This window comes from Aethalodelphis obliquidens, unplaced genomic scaffold, assembly GCF_003676395.1.
Source record: "Aethalodelphis obliquidens isolate GAN/ISIS:26980383/991018 unplaced genomic scaffold, ASM367639v1 scaffold9, whole genome shotgun sequence".
NCBI lineage: Eukaryota > Metazoa > Chordata > Mammalia > Artiodactyla > Delphinidae > Aethalodelphis > Aethalodelphis obliquidens.
The window spans coordinates 23,848,865-23,861,575 of record NW_020837953.1 but is presented as its reverse complement, the minus strand read 5'-3'; the positions used below and the strand labels follow the sequence as shown (position 1 = coordinate 23,861,575).

The following is a 12,711-nucleotide window of genomic DNA, read 5'->3' as shown; positions in this document are numbered from 1 at the left end:
TGGAACGCAGTGACACACGAACTCCACAGGCCAGCTCAGGCACCCCAGGTTACATTGGGCCTAATAGCGCCTGAGCGTCAAGGTTAGGGTTCCGAGGCCTTGTGTGCGTGCGCGCGCGTGTGTGTGATTGCAATGATGCAGAAAACGAGGGCATTTGTAGGGACAGGGGCAACGTGTACCCGGGCGTTTCACGGTAAGGAATGCAGTTGTAAGGAATGCGGTTGATTTTTGTGTGTGCGCGCCTGTGGTGAGGCGGTGGAGTGTGGGTGCAGGAGTGTGTTTTTGCCATGTGTGAACTGAACGCAAGCATGTGTGCTGAGGCGTCGGGTGGGTGGAAGGAGGTGGTCAGCCTGGTAAAGGGGTCTCAGCCCTGGGGCCCCCTGCATGGCAAGAGCTTGGGAGTCATTGGGGGAAGGATAACAGAGGGAGACTGAGTCACTGAGAATGCAGCTTTCATTGGTCACGTCACCTCTTAACCGTCCCCCAGAGAGGGGATGGGGACCCTGCGTCCTGCCCTACCCCCAGGGCCTTCTGGCTGGACGGGGGAAGGGTGTCTCCCAGGGGACGGGAATCCAGGCCCAACAGCACCAGGGGAGCCGTGGGGGCGGGGCCTCCATAGCACCGTGGGCAGGGGCAGTCCAAAGGTCCTGGGGCAGCTCGAAGCCCCTGTGCATATCCAGTACGCTCTGGGGGCCGGTCAGTAATAGTGCATGCGGCCCAGGGTGCCCGTGCCTGTGGGGCTGGGCCCCAGCGTGCCGGTGCCCAGCAGGTCTGGCTGTCCAGTGCGCCAGATCTCCCGCAGGATCCGTTCCCGCTCCTCTAGCCGCTGCGCCCGCTCCAGCTCCTCCGCCGAAGTGAAGACGTTGACGCTCAGGGGCCCGTCGGGCTCCGTGGACACCTCAGGGCCCGGCCGAGTCACCGTATCCTCATCGTCGTCGTCGTCGTCGTCGTCCTCGGCCTCCAGGGTGCTGCTGCGGGGGTCCCGGCGCGGAGTGGGCCCTCGGGGCCGCGGGCGGGGTGCACAGGAGATGCTGATGACTAGTAGGCACAGGGTGAGCAGCAGGCCAAAGCAGACACCCAGCACGAAGTAGAGGCCGAAGCTCTCGGGGTTAGCTGGGGGTCAGAGGGCAGAAGTCACGGAGGGGGCCTGGCGCGTGGGAGTCATCCCATCTCTAAAAGACTCCAGGTTCTAAGTTTGGGGGGCAAGGACAGTACCCTCTATTTGAGGGACCTTAGGTAGCCGCCATCGGGAAGTCGGGGGAGTGGGGGGCGGTTTGGGAGTAAGTGACTGGTTGAGGGTGGTTACAGTGGCAGGGGCGTGGAGGAGGGGAGGGAAGGGGTGGAGTGGGGCCTGAGGAGGCAGGGAGGGGTCCAGGTCCCGGGGTCTGCCCTCACCGCGGATGTGTGCGTAGGCCGCCAGGCTGTTGCTGAGCAACTCCATGTCCCTTCGGGGGGCATCCATGCTTCTCTGGGGGAGCAGCTCCCCTGTCAGCCTGCGAGGTCAGCAAGGTCAGACCCTTCTCCCCCTCTGGAGCCGACCCTGACCCTGCTTTCTCCTCGGGGCAGCTCTGCTCCCTGGAAGGGCAGCCCCAGCCAGGCTCCACCCTGGAGAGAGCGGCTTCCTAAATTCGTTGCCGACCTGGGCCCTGGCTGGGGGACCCTTCCTCTGGGCGCAGACGCCCCAACACCTGAGGGTCGGGGGAGTGAGCCGCAGGAGGCTCCGTCCCCTGGTGGGTTCCCCAAACGAGGCCCGCTTTCGCCGTCCGGGAATCGGGATGGAGGAGAGAGACGCGGGCGCCTTCCTTACTCCCTGGGCGGGCTCCGGGAAGGGAAGCCGCCTCCCGCTCCCATCCCGCCCGCCCGGCGGGGACCCCCGGGCCCGGAGGCCCGGGCTCACTCACCGTCAGCGCCCCGCTTCCCCGCTGCCCGGCCCCGGCGCGTCCGGCGGCCGCAGACACCCGGGGCCCGGCCGCTCCCGCCCCGTCCGGTCCCGGTCACCTGCCCGCCCGGCTCGGATCCCAGGCCGCGGCAGCGCGGGCCGGACAAGGGCCGATGGACCAGCCGGCGGAAAGTTTCCTCCGAGGAAAGAGGAGGGACTGGGCGGGGCGGGGCGGGGGAGGCGGGGAGGAAAAGGGCCGGGAGAGGAAGGGGAGAGGAGGGCTGCAGGGAGGAGGGGTGGGGTGGGGCCGAGGCCTGAGGGGCCGTCTGCTCCCCGACAGGAAACCGCTGGGGAGGCCGGTTGCAGGAACCCGCCCCCAGGCTGCTAATAACAACAATAATAATGAGGATGGAGTTCTCCCTAGGTGCCAGGCAGTGTTAGATCCTTTACAATATTTTTTCATTTAATCCTAACAACCCTATAACGTGGGGACCATTATCCCCACTTGACAGATGAGTCAACTGAGTCACAGAGGGATTGAATAACTTAACCCAGACGGTCAGGATTTGAATCCACTGTTCTCTGACCATGGGCTCTTAACCCCTTCCCTAAACCTTGCTCTTCCTCCCAGGAGGCCCCCTCACCCAGGGAAGACTGCCCCTTTCCCTAGCTCAGATTCCAACCCTCCCCCAGACCCTCAGCCACAATCTAGGGCCGGGGCTCTCATCCCCTCCTCCCAGGGCCCAGGCAGTGAGTGTGGCCAGCTGGCCCAGCTCTGGTCACGCAGGGTTAATGAATGTTGGACTCTGGCTTCAAGCCAGGCCCAGGCCAGCCTTGCAGAACCGAGCCTGGGGCCTCCGCTGGCCCCTGTGCTCTTCTGCACCGGGGCAGAGGAGTGTTTGGTTCTGGGCTAAACCTGCTGGTGCACGTGCACGCATCTCCACGCAGGCTCAGGGCTTGTGCCTGCAGTGTGTGTGTGATCAGCATGCAGCCGGGTCTTCTTCCTGCCCAGACTCCCAGGCCCCCGCTTTTGGGCCCCCCTTCCTGCGCTGGGATGGGGTGAGGGGGAGGCCTTCTTGGCAGGAGCCTTAGAGAGGAGGAGGGAAGGAAGGGGGAGAGGAAATTGCAGACATAGCTGAAGGCACAGCCTGAGGCCTGTGGGCCAGTGACCCCCTTCTCTGTCCAGGCTGGAGACCCCCCACTCCCAGTCCTGAGACTGGGTTCAAGCAGAGGGCAGATCTGGTTAGGGAAGCGACTAGGATGACTCCCACGGGGAGGGGAAGGGACTCTTGATGTCTCTGTGACTGTTTAGTCTGTTTTGTGAGCATGTGTGGAGGTGTTTCTACCCATATTCGTATATTTGTGTCTATCTTCGTGTTGTATCTGCTTGAGCATTTTTGTGGGGTGGGTATGTCTGTGTATAAATCCATTCGGCCACTAGTCAACAAATGCTAACTGGTCTGCTTAGCACTTCCTGGTAATGGGGTTCAGCAGTAAACAGAACAGACACAAATGTTTGCCCTCTTGGAACTGACGCTAAGGCGGAGAGACAGTACGGGAAGAAGATGGTCTTGGGTGCTCCTAAGTGCTCAGAGGGCGATGGAGTGGGGGAGGGTGATGAGGAACACCTGGGGCAGCTCTCACAGGTGACACGGGGCAGAGGCTTGAATCCAGAAGAGCGGGCAGCTGTGCCAGGATCCGGAGGAGAGCGTCAGGGCAGGAAAGAGGCCGAGGGCCCTGAGGTAGGAGCGTCTGGGGGCACCTCTCCTGGGGCAGCGAGGCACGGGGACGGGTGATGGGGTGATTGTGAAGGGGCCGGTGCGCCTGCGGAGGAGCTTGGATGTTATCGCAAGTGTGCTTGGGGCCCCTGGAGAGTTTCCGTTGCGGCCCCTGGAGAGTTTCCATCAGGACGGCGTCATGGTTCTGTGATGCACTTCTGAGAGGTCCCCCTGGGGGCTCAGGGTAGGATGGGGCTGCAGGGGAAGAATGGAAGCGGGGAGAACAGTGAGCAGGCTGGCAGCCATCCAGGCCAGCAGTGGCCGAGGGCTTGGACCAGGATGGCCAGTGGAGGAGGTGAGCCAGGCTGAGATTCTGAAGGGAGTGGCAGCAGGACTCCCTGGATTGCATGAGGATGTGAGGGAAGCAGGAATGTAGGACAGCTGCTTGGTATTGGGCCTGAGCACCTGAGGAAAGGTCAGGTGGGGAGCAGGATTTAGGGATCCAAGTTTCACTTCAGGTGGTTAGATTTGAGAGGTCCGTAAGTATCTGGGTGGAGCCGTCAGACACGCAGGCGCAGTCCGGAGGAGTCTGGCCTTGGGAGTGTGTTTGCGAGTCCTCAACACAAGGTGGATTGAACACCGGGGAGTGGCTGAGGTCACCCAGGGGACAGGAGAGAAGAGAGTTCTGGATGCTGTACTGCAGGTCTCCTGCAGGAGGCGTCAGCCGGGAGAGACCGGGGAGGTGAGAGGAAGACCTGGCCAGGACTGCAAGGGGAAGCTGAGGCTGGAATCTGACCACTGGCTGTGGGTTTCCATGGGTTGCACTGTGTTGGATGCCTGCCCGTCCACATGGACATCAGTGTGTGCGGCGGCTGTGCGTGTATAACTGACCCTGAGTGTGAGGATGCTGTGCGTCGGTTTGTATGGCAGATACCTGTGTCTCCGTGTGGGTCCACGTGCTTGCCTCTCTGAGTAGGGGCTCTAAGATATTGGATGTGTTTGTGTTAAGCTGTTTCCACGCATCTGTGCTATGCAGATCTCTGGGTATCGCTACCTATGGACAAGGGTGTGCCTGTGTTTGGGTTGGCGTGTGACTCGTGTGTTTGGAGTGGGTCAGGTGTGACTCAGCCCTGGTGAAGCAGACGGCTGGGTTGGAGCAGGGTGGGGCTTGAGATGGTTGCTGGTCCCTCAGAGAGAGCTACCCAGAGGGCTGCCTTCTCCAGGGGGATGCACGTGGCCAAGCCAGGCCAGGCCAGGTGGGAGAAGTGGCAGCCTTGCCCTGGAGGGTTCAAAGAAGCTGGGGGCTGCTCCTCGAGGCCCTGGGAGAGGGCCTGAAGCCTTTGGTCCATGTGGGCCATCCCCCCTCATCACCCCCCATCCCCATGCCCTCCTGGCCACCAGCCTATCTGCTTTTCTGTCTGCCTCTGCCTGCCCACCAGCCTGTCTGTAGGTCTGCCCAGCCACCTGCTTTCTGGTCATGCTGGCTGGGATCTCTCTGCATATATGTCACCTGCCTGCCTGGCTTGCGTCGCACCTGTCCACCTGCTGATTTCCTCCTTGTCTGTCGGCCTGTGGCTGACCTGCTGCCTGCCCACCTGCCCATTTGTTGGTTGCCTTTCTCTCTTCCTGTCTGCCTGTGTGACTAAAGATTTGTCACCTTGGGAGGTGCAGAGTGTTCCTAAGATGACATACAGGAAAGACAGGTATTAATGGGTGGTCAGAAGGCTGAGAGATCCAGAGTCTCTGGGAGGGCCCTCGGGAGGCCTGGCACATTCAGGGCTCAAGGCAAAGCCTCACTCTGCCCCCTTCCCCAGTGGCCCAGGTTGGGGCTGGCCCTGGCTGCTCTGCTCCTGACACTGGGGCCTCACCCCACCTGGAGGTCAGGGGCTGCCTAGGTCTTGGGTGGAGGAGGAAGGGGACTCACTCAAGGCCTCCCAAGACCTGCAAAGTCCTCTGAAGGCCCCCTCAGCACCTGGGACAGCTGCTGGGAAGAGGCGCTGTGGAAGTCTGCGGACCGAGTAAATAACGGTTACGGATACAGAGTATCCTCTAGGTACCTGGCACTTTGCTAAACGCCGTGCTCGTCTCAACACTTCAGATCCTCCCACTAACCCTGTGTAGTTTGTGGCATGACTCCCGTTTTACAGAGGAGGAGAGTGAGGCTCAGAGAGGTCAAGTAGCCTGTGTGCAGTCACATGGACGTAAATGGGAGGGCCTGGATTTGAACTTCAGAGCCATGTTCCCTAACAGTCTTCCACTGGGCAGCTCTAGGCCATGGTTCTCCATCCTGTCAGACCCAAAGCTGCCTTTTCACGATATTTTCTTTCTTTCCTTTTTTATTTTTGGCTGCGCCGTGAGGCATGCGGTATCTTAGTTCCCTGACCAGGGATTGAACCTGTGCCCCCCGGAAGTGGAAGCGCGGAGTCCTAACCACTGGACTGCCAGGGAATTCCCTTCATGATATTTTCTAATTGCTTCCTGTATGCTCCTGAAATGAAATTTATGGCCAATAGACCCACCTCTAATTAAAATTAATATATAATTAAATCGAACAATTATATAATTGAATTACTATAGATAATATAACTTAAAAATGTACATATCTTTTTGTCCTGTAATATAAAAGAAATACAGGGCAATGCTGTGTGTTTGTGAAGTCATTAATTGTCAGGAAGGTGACAGCTACAAGTGCAGACCGATGCTGGGATATATTATGTCAGCGTCTGAAACTGTGAACTCTTGGTAAAGTTCTGAACAAAACAAAGTACAAATTTCCTTGGCTTTACACAGTAGTTGCCTTCCCAGAAAATTCAGTGTACGTCATGTGTATACACAAGTGTATACACAAGTCCTCTGTGTTTATGTATAAGATGGAGTTAGAGTCTTGGCTCTGGTAATTATAAACACGGTTTTCACTCATGTCGAGCAGGATGTAGAATCTGTCCTCCTTCTGGGGTTGTCTGGAGCCTTGGCCCGCGCCCCCCCAATGCCAGCAGCACCCCCGACCTCTGTCATTGTGACGACCAGCCCCCAATTCCCCCCCCCACCCCACCGTGGACACACAGAAAATCCTCCTGCCCTCGTGGAGCTCAACATCCCAGTAGGGGAGACGGATATAATCGATAACCACACATGCCTTGTAGTGTCAGGCTGTGATCAGCACAATGAAGGGAAATAAAGCCAGGGAAGGGGCTAGGGAAGACCCAGTGGACGTGGCCAGGGACAGCCTCTCCGAGGAGGTGAGATTTTGAGCCGAGGGAAGTGAGCCATGCACATATCTGGGGGAAGAGCCTCCCAGAAGGAAAAGCTAAGGCAAAGGCTTTGAGGTAGAAGCTGCTTGGCTCCTTTGGGGTCAGCAAGGAGGCTGCGTGGCTGGGGACAGTGAGGGAGGGGAGGGCTGGGAAGTCAGACGGGGCCTGGTGGAGAGTGCCTTCTAAGCCACACACAGGCCTCTGGCTGTTACGCTGTGTGTACAGAAGCCATGCGGCGGGGGGTGTTAAGCAGGAGAGGGACAACATTGGACTTTTAAAAGGCTCGCTCTGGCTGACCTGTGGCCCCTGGGCTGCTGCAGGGGAAGAGTGGGAGCAGGGAGAAGAGGGGGCTCAGACAGGGTGGTCGCAGGAGCTGTGAGGAGTGGTCAGGTTTTGCCTGGCTGGCCAGCAGGCTCAACAGAGGGTTGGACATGGGGTACGAGAGGGAAAGAGGCAAGAAGTCAAGGCTAACCTGGCTTTGGAGGTCGCACAGCTCAGCCTCCGAGCCTCTGTCTCCTCATTTCCTTTCCCACGTGAGACAGCGCCACAGCTCCAGGCTGGCTTCTCTCTGAGGCTGTTCTGCCTGAGGACACTGGGGACAAGACGGTGGCTAACACTGGTGGAAACATCTCGGTTCTTGTTTGACTCCTCAGGAACAAAGGAGGCTGTTGCTCACACCCGCCTTTCTGGTACTTTCCCCTTGCTTTGCTTCCAGGGCTCACAAGAAAAACTGGTAAAGGGCAATCTGAGAAGTTTAGATCAATGAAGCAACAGTTCTGGCGCGACAGCTGCGCATCCAGCCAGTTCTAGGTGCTGAGGACACAATGAGCAAAACGAAGTCCCTGGCCGCAGGCGACTTGCTGTCTTGGGTGTTGCTCAAGTTAAGCCCGACACGTAGGTGCCCAGGTGATACCTGTGTGCAGAACAGAGGCTGATCGGGTCGGGGGCACAAGAGGGAGGCCGAGATGGAGATGAGGCCCAGGGGGCGTGGCCGGTGGAGCAGAGTGTGGCCCGGGTGGGCTGGGAGTGGGGCAGTGCCACAGATAAGGTAACAGGCAACATTTGTACAGGCTCGGGAGTGGCCAGGAAGATAGGGGCCACCTGGCTGCTGGGGTAGCTGTGGGAACAGGGAGGGATGGTGGCCCCGGGGCCCGCCCTGAAGAATTTGCAAAGAATCAGGGCCTTCCCACACCTTGGGGAGGCGCCACCCCCTCGTGCTGTGTGGACACCTGCCAGGGAAGGGGGTTCTCTGGCACGGATCTCTGCTCCTTTCGTGACCTGGGCCTCTGTGGGTTCCAGCACAAAAGTGGGTCTGCCTGTGTGCCGTGGCGTGCTGGGGACAGGGCCAGCCCACCTCTAGCTTCGCTGCTCCAGTGCTCAATCCGCAAAGTCTAAATTTAGGCGAAGGAAGGAAGGAAAGAAGAAAGGAAGGAAGGAGGCCCCCTTGGTTTCCTCTGGAGAGGAGGGCGGTGCAGGAAGGGGCCTGCGCTGGCGCTTCTTACCCCAGCTGCCCTGGATGGGCACGTGGGCACACGGGCAGTCTGTCTGGCTAGGGTTCCCCCATCCCAGATGGCTGTTTGGAGGGGAGAGAGGATCCATACCCTGAGAGTGGCAGCTGCTCTGGGACGCCTCCTTCCTGCGCAAGTCTGCAGGTCTGGGCTGAGCCGAGCAAGCGGGGAGTTCCCCCTTGGGCACTTGGCGGGAGGCTGGACCAATGGGGCCGGGAGACTGCTGGGAGGTTCCGGCCCCCTCCCCCATTCAAGACAGCGACGGCTGCCAGGGTGAGGGAGCGCCCGTCCAGGGCAGCTGGTGGCAGAGCCAAGAGCTACAGGAATCCTGCGTGGCCTGGCTGGGTGGGAGAGATGGAGACGCGGCGAGGAGGGTAAGAGACGACACAGGCCACGCTGGCTCCAGATCAGGAAGTTTTATTGCTGACATGCAGGAAGAGTCCCCATGTAGTACAAAAATATGACTTTATACAAACTTTTTTGTGACTTTTCCCGTTTTGCTTTTTTACAATAGGACTTCTCTCAGCGTGTGACACCCAGTGAGGGCAGACCCAAACTCCTCTCATTTGCTTTGCCAGAAATTAACCAGACATGTGGGCTGACCTTGGAAGGGACCAGTCTGTCTGACAGGCTTTGCAGACCTGGAGGATATTGCTTTGAAAAGGAGAAAGACCACCAGGCAAGCAGGCCTGGAGGGTCTGGGCAGGCTGCCGGACAAGGGGCTCGGGTGAGGCCCTCACGGGAGGACAGTCACAGGGGCTGGGAGCCCTGGGCCGGACTGCATTTCTACTCCTTCAGGAGACTTCTTTTTGAAATAAATATAGAAAAGAGGGCATCCCGCCCCCCGCCCCCGCCCCTCCCCACCCCAGCACGAGACCCTGGCTCTCAGCAGCTGGACGGCTGAGGCAGGCTGAGCCGGTGCTCAGGGGAGTAAGTGCTGGGCTCAGGCGGGCTCCCACGGACCCACTGAGGCAGAGGCGCGAGGCGCCCACGTGCTGGGATGGGGGCATGGGGAGGAAGGGGCGTGGGCGGCCCTGCTACTGCTGGCAAGAGGTGGCCCCATTTTTTCCAGATGGGGAAACTGAGGCACAAGGAGGTTTGGGACCTTGCCCAAGCCACTCACAGTGAGTCAGCTTTTGGGGAGGGGGCAGCTCACACCCTGGGAAACAAGGTCACACAGGCCTCTGTCACCTCCCCACTGGGGAGAAGGCAGGCAGGAAGGGCCCGAGGGCCCAGGGCTGCCTGAAGGGGAACGCTCAGCTGCTCTGAGGGGTCTGGGGAGGGCAGGCCAGGGGAAGGTCTTTGCTTGGCACTGGGCAGGGCCAAGTCCAGTGTGGGAGAGCAGGAAGGAGGGCATTCTGGTGAGAACAGCGTTTCTGGCAAGACGGGCATCCACTTCAAAATCTCGGCTCAAAAAGGGCAGCAGGGCTGTTCTCAAGCCAGGCTGGGCCCCCCAGTCCCTACGATTCTCCCCACGAGCCCTGCAGCCCTCAGGAAGGACCCTGGCGCCCCTGGTGGTCTGCTGGGCGAGACACCACCTCTATTACGAGGCAGGGGCGGGAGAGGAGATGCCCCCACGGTTCTCTGAACACAGAGGAGTGAGGGGAGCGAGACGGCGTGCAAACAGGGCCGCCTGTTCACAGCTGGACCAGAGCACCCCTCACCAGCCCCCCACCAGGCACCCTTCCCATCCATGTCGGCATCACCTCAGTACCACGGTGAGGGGTGGAAGAGGAAACCAGGGCTGATGCGGGTGAACAGCACCTCAGAGAAGCTGAGATGGGAGAGAAAGAACCAAGTGTAGAAAGGCCTCCGCATCACCAGAAACAAGGAGGGACTGGCGGGCTGGAGGTGGAAGGGGACCGGCCAGAAGGGGCTTCTGAGCCTGGGGGCGAGGAGGGGGCCCATCGGGGGCTGTGGACTCCCTGCTGTCCAGCCAGGCTGGGGGCAGGGAGTGGCATGGGCCGAGCCACCTAGAGATGGGAGAGAAGTTGGTTTCAGTACAAAAATAAATACATTTGAATTCCGCTTAAGATGAGGTGACAGTTTTCCAAAACTTGGACCGAGGGGCCTGGGGTCAGAAGGGGAGGGAGGAAAACAGACTGCAAGGGGCCTGGGAGGGCGGTGGGGAGCGGGCATTCATGTTGGGAGCCAGCAGCGAGCTGCACTTTCAGCTTATGTGGACTGTGGGGGGCAGCTGCCCCCGGGGGTCAGTGGGTCGGTCGGGCCCCGGGCGGGCGGGCTCCCTCCTCCTCCCTCTCACTCAGTCCAGAGACAGCATGGTTAAAGAGACAGAGGTAGATTAAAACGTCATGATTAAAAGCAGATTAGTTATCTAGGCTTCTCAGATTAAAAAACCAAACAATCAAGCAATCATTCCAAAAGGTAGCTTCGTGGTACCTCTGCTGACCCCATGTGTGACCTGGGCTGTCCCTGCCCCGTCCCCGGTGCGGTCCAGGAGAGAGTTCAGCACTACGGGGCCCAGCCGGGCAGCCAGGCTGTCGGCTGGGGGCCGGGAAGAGGTGGTGGGTGGTGCCGGTGCCCCTGCCTGAGGCTGCTATTTCCGCAGGTAGCGCTGCACCAGGATGGCTGCGTCCAAGGGGTTCACGGGCTGCGCGTCGTGGCCCAGCCGTCGCACGGGCGGCACGCTGCCCAGCTGCCGCCTGGGCCCCCAGCTGCGGGCCTCGTGCACGGAGCTCTTCTCCTCGGCCAGCAGCAGCTGCTGCCGCATGTAGTTCTCAAACTCGTACTGGGAGCACTCCTCTGTCACCTTCGCCTGCGCAGCAGAGAGAGACCCACAGAGCCCGGCAGAGAGAGAGAGCGAGCGAGAGAGGAGGAAATGCAAGAGGGAAGAGCGGGGCAGTGTCAGCTGGCCGCCTCAAGGGCCTCCCTCCCTAGGCACCACACCCTTGGGCCGGATCTAGTGGCCCAGAGTGTGGGTCCCGGGAGCCCTCCAGCCAACCTGGACCTCGCCTTGCTGGACACCCTGGGCGTCACTCAGACCTGTGATCTCCCGTAACTCACTGACCTTGGAAGAGGTCCCTCAGAAGGCTTAGTGTCCCACCCACCTCCGTGAAATGGGGCAGTAGTCTCCCCTCACAGAGGCTCTCGAGGGACCGGGGCAGGTATAGTGTTAAGAGAGCGGCCTGGGGCTGGGGTGCTAGCACCTGGGCAGCCCTGTTTCTCCGTCTTGTCCCAGGCTGAGCCCCCTGGGACAGCCCAGGCACAGTCACAAACTGAAGTGGGCGGTGCCTGTGCTCATCATCAGGGGGGAGAGCAGGGCTGTGGACTCAGACTTGGGTTCAAGGCTCAGCCACTGCTTCCAAGCTGTGCGACTTGGGGACAATTACCTCTCTGAACCCGTTTCCTCTTTAGTGAAATGAGATAAGAACACAGGACACATAGGCCTGTAGTGTGGATTGAATGAGGCGTACTGGGGGGGCACTCACTACATGCTAGTGATGATTATTTTTAGCTGCTGAACAGCCGTGGGAGGGGGTGGGAGCTGGGGGGCAGGGCCTGGAACTCTCTCTTCGATGGCCAAGAGGCTCTGCTGTAGTCCCAGGCTGGCTCCGTCTGGTCCTTCCTGCCCAGTGCTTGCTGTGGGACTCCAGGGTGGCCCAGAGAGGGAGGGTCCTTACAGTTGCCCTCCCCAGGCTCGGCCAAGCCCTGCCCTCCAGGACGCACCCTAAGATCACCCGCTAGCTGCTGCCTTGCGCCCTGGTCTCCGCCCTGACCCCGGGCCCAGCACTTTCTCCAGTGCAGGCAACAGGGGAGGAGAGAAAACTGGGAGAAAATGAATCATCTGAAAAACTAAAAGCAGGAAGGGCAAGAGAGAACGCTGTGAGTCAGATGGGCAGACCAGTGTGACCGTTTAAAGGGCCGGCATATGGCAGACCCAGGGCCTGGGCAGGAAGAGGAAACCGAGGGAGGGCCAGGCTGAGCTGCCGTGAGGCCTCCCCACCGTGGGGCCTCCTCCTCGACCGCCTCACAGCCCTTCTCTCAGGCCACGGAACTGCCAGCTGAGCCAGACCCAAGGCAGGCCCCAGGCAGCTCAGGCTGAGGACTTAGGCCTGTCTTTCCCAGCTCCAAGGGCTGGGGAGAGGCCAAGGAGGCCCTGGCTGGGAAAGGGGCCGAGGGGGCCCTGCAGCCCTGCCCTCCCCAACTCACCTCCTGGGAGCTGTCTGCGTTGCTCATTTGGTCATCGATGTCAGGAACCACCTGCAAAGGCCCGCTCAGAGAGGACAGGGACTGCCTGCAGGGGAGGCAGGTAAGTCAGGCTGGCTCCAGGTATATAGATACATATATACACACACACACACACACACACACACACACACACACACACACACACA

At 60.0% G+C, this 12,711-nt stretch overlaps 2 protein-coding genes across 6 annotated transcripts in view; both read right to left on the bottom strand.

Moving 5' to 3' along the window:
• Positions 1-435: 435 nt before the first annotated feature.
• EVA1B (eva-1 homolog B) lies at positions 436-2,092 on the bottom strand. Its single transcript, XM_027109099.1, has 3 exons — positions 1,902-2,092; positions 1,396-1,493; positions 436-1,113 (listed from the first exon to the last, which is right to left on the bottom strand). The coding sequence occupies exons 2-3, from the start codon at positions 1,460-1,462 to the stop codon at positions 698-700; spliced, it is 483 nt and encodes a 160-aa protein (XP_026964900.1). The 5' UTR covers positions 1,463-1,493; positions 1,902-2,092; the 3' UTR covers positions 436-697.
• A 6,665-nt stretch (positions 2,093-8,757) lies between these two features.
• The window catches only part of STK40 (serine/threonine kinase 40), a 38,462-nt gene continuing 34,508 nt past the window's right edge, over positions 8,758-12,711 (bottom strand). For all 5 annotated transcript variants that reach the window (XM_027109096.1, XM_027109094.1, XM_027109095.1 and 2 more), the window contains 2 exons: positions 12,527-12,611; positions 8,758-11,132 (listed from right to left, as the gene is read on the bottom strand). In XM_027109096.1, the coding sequence (XP_026964897.1) occupies positions 10,914-11,132; positions 12,527-12,611 (304 nt within the window). In that variant the 3' untranslated portion in view covers positions 8,758-10,913. The remainder of the gene's footprint in view (positions 11,133-12,526; positions 12,612-12,711) is intronic.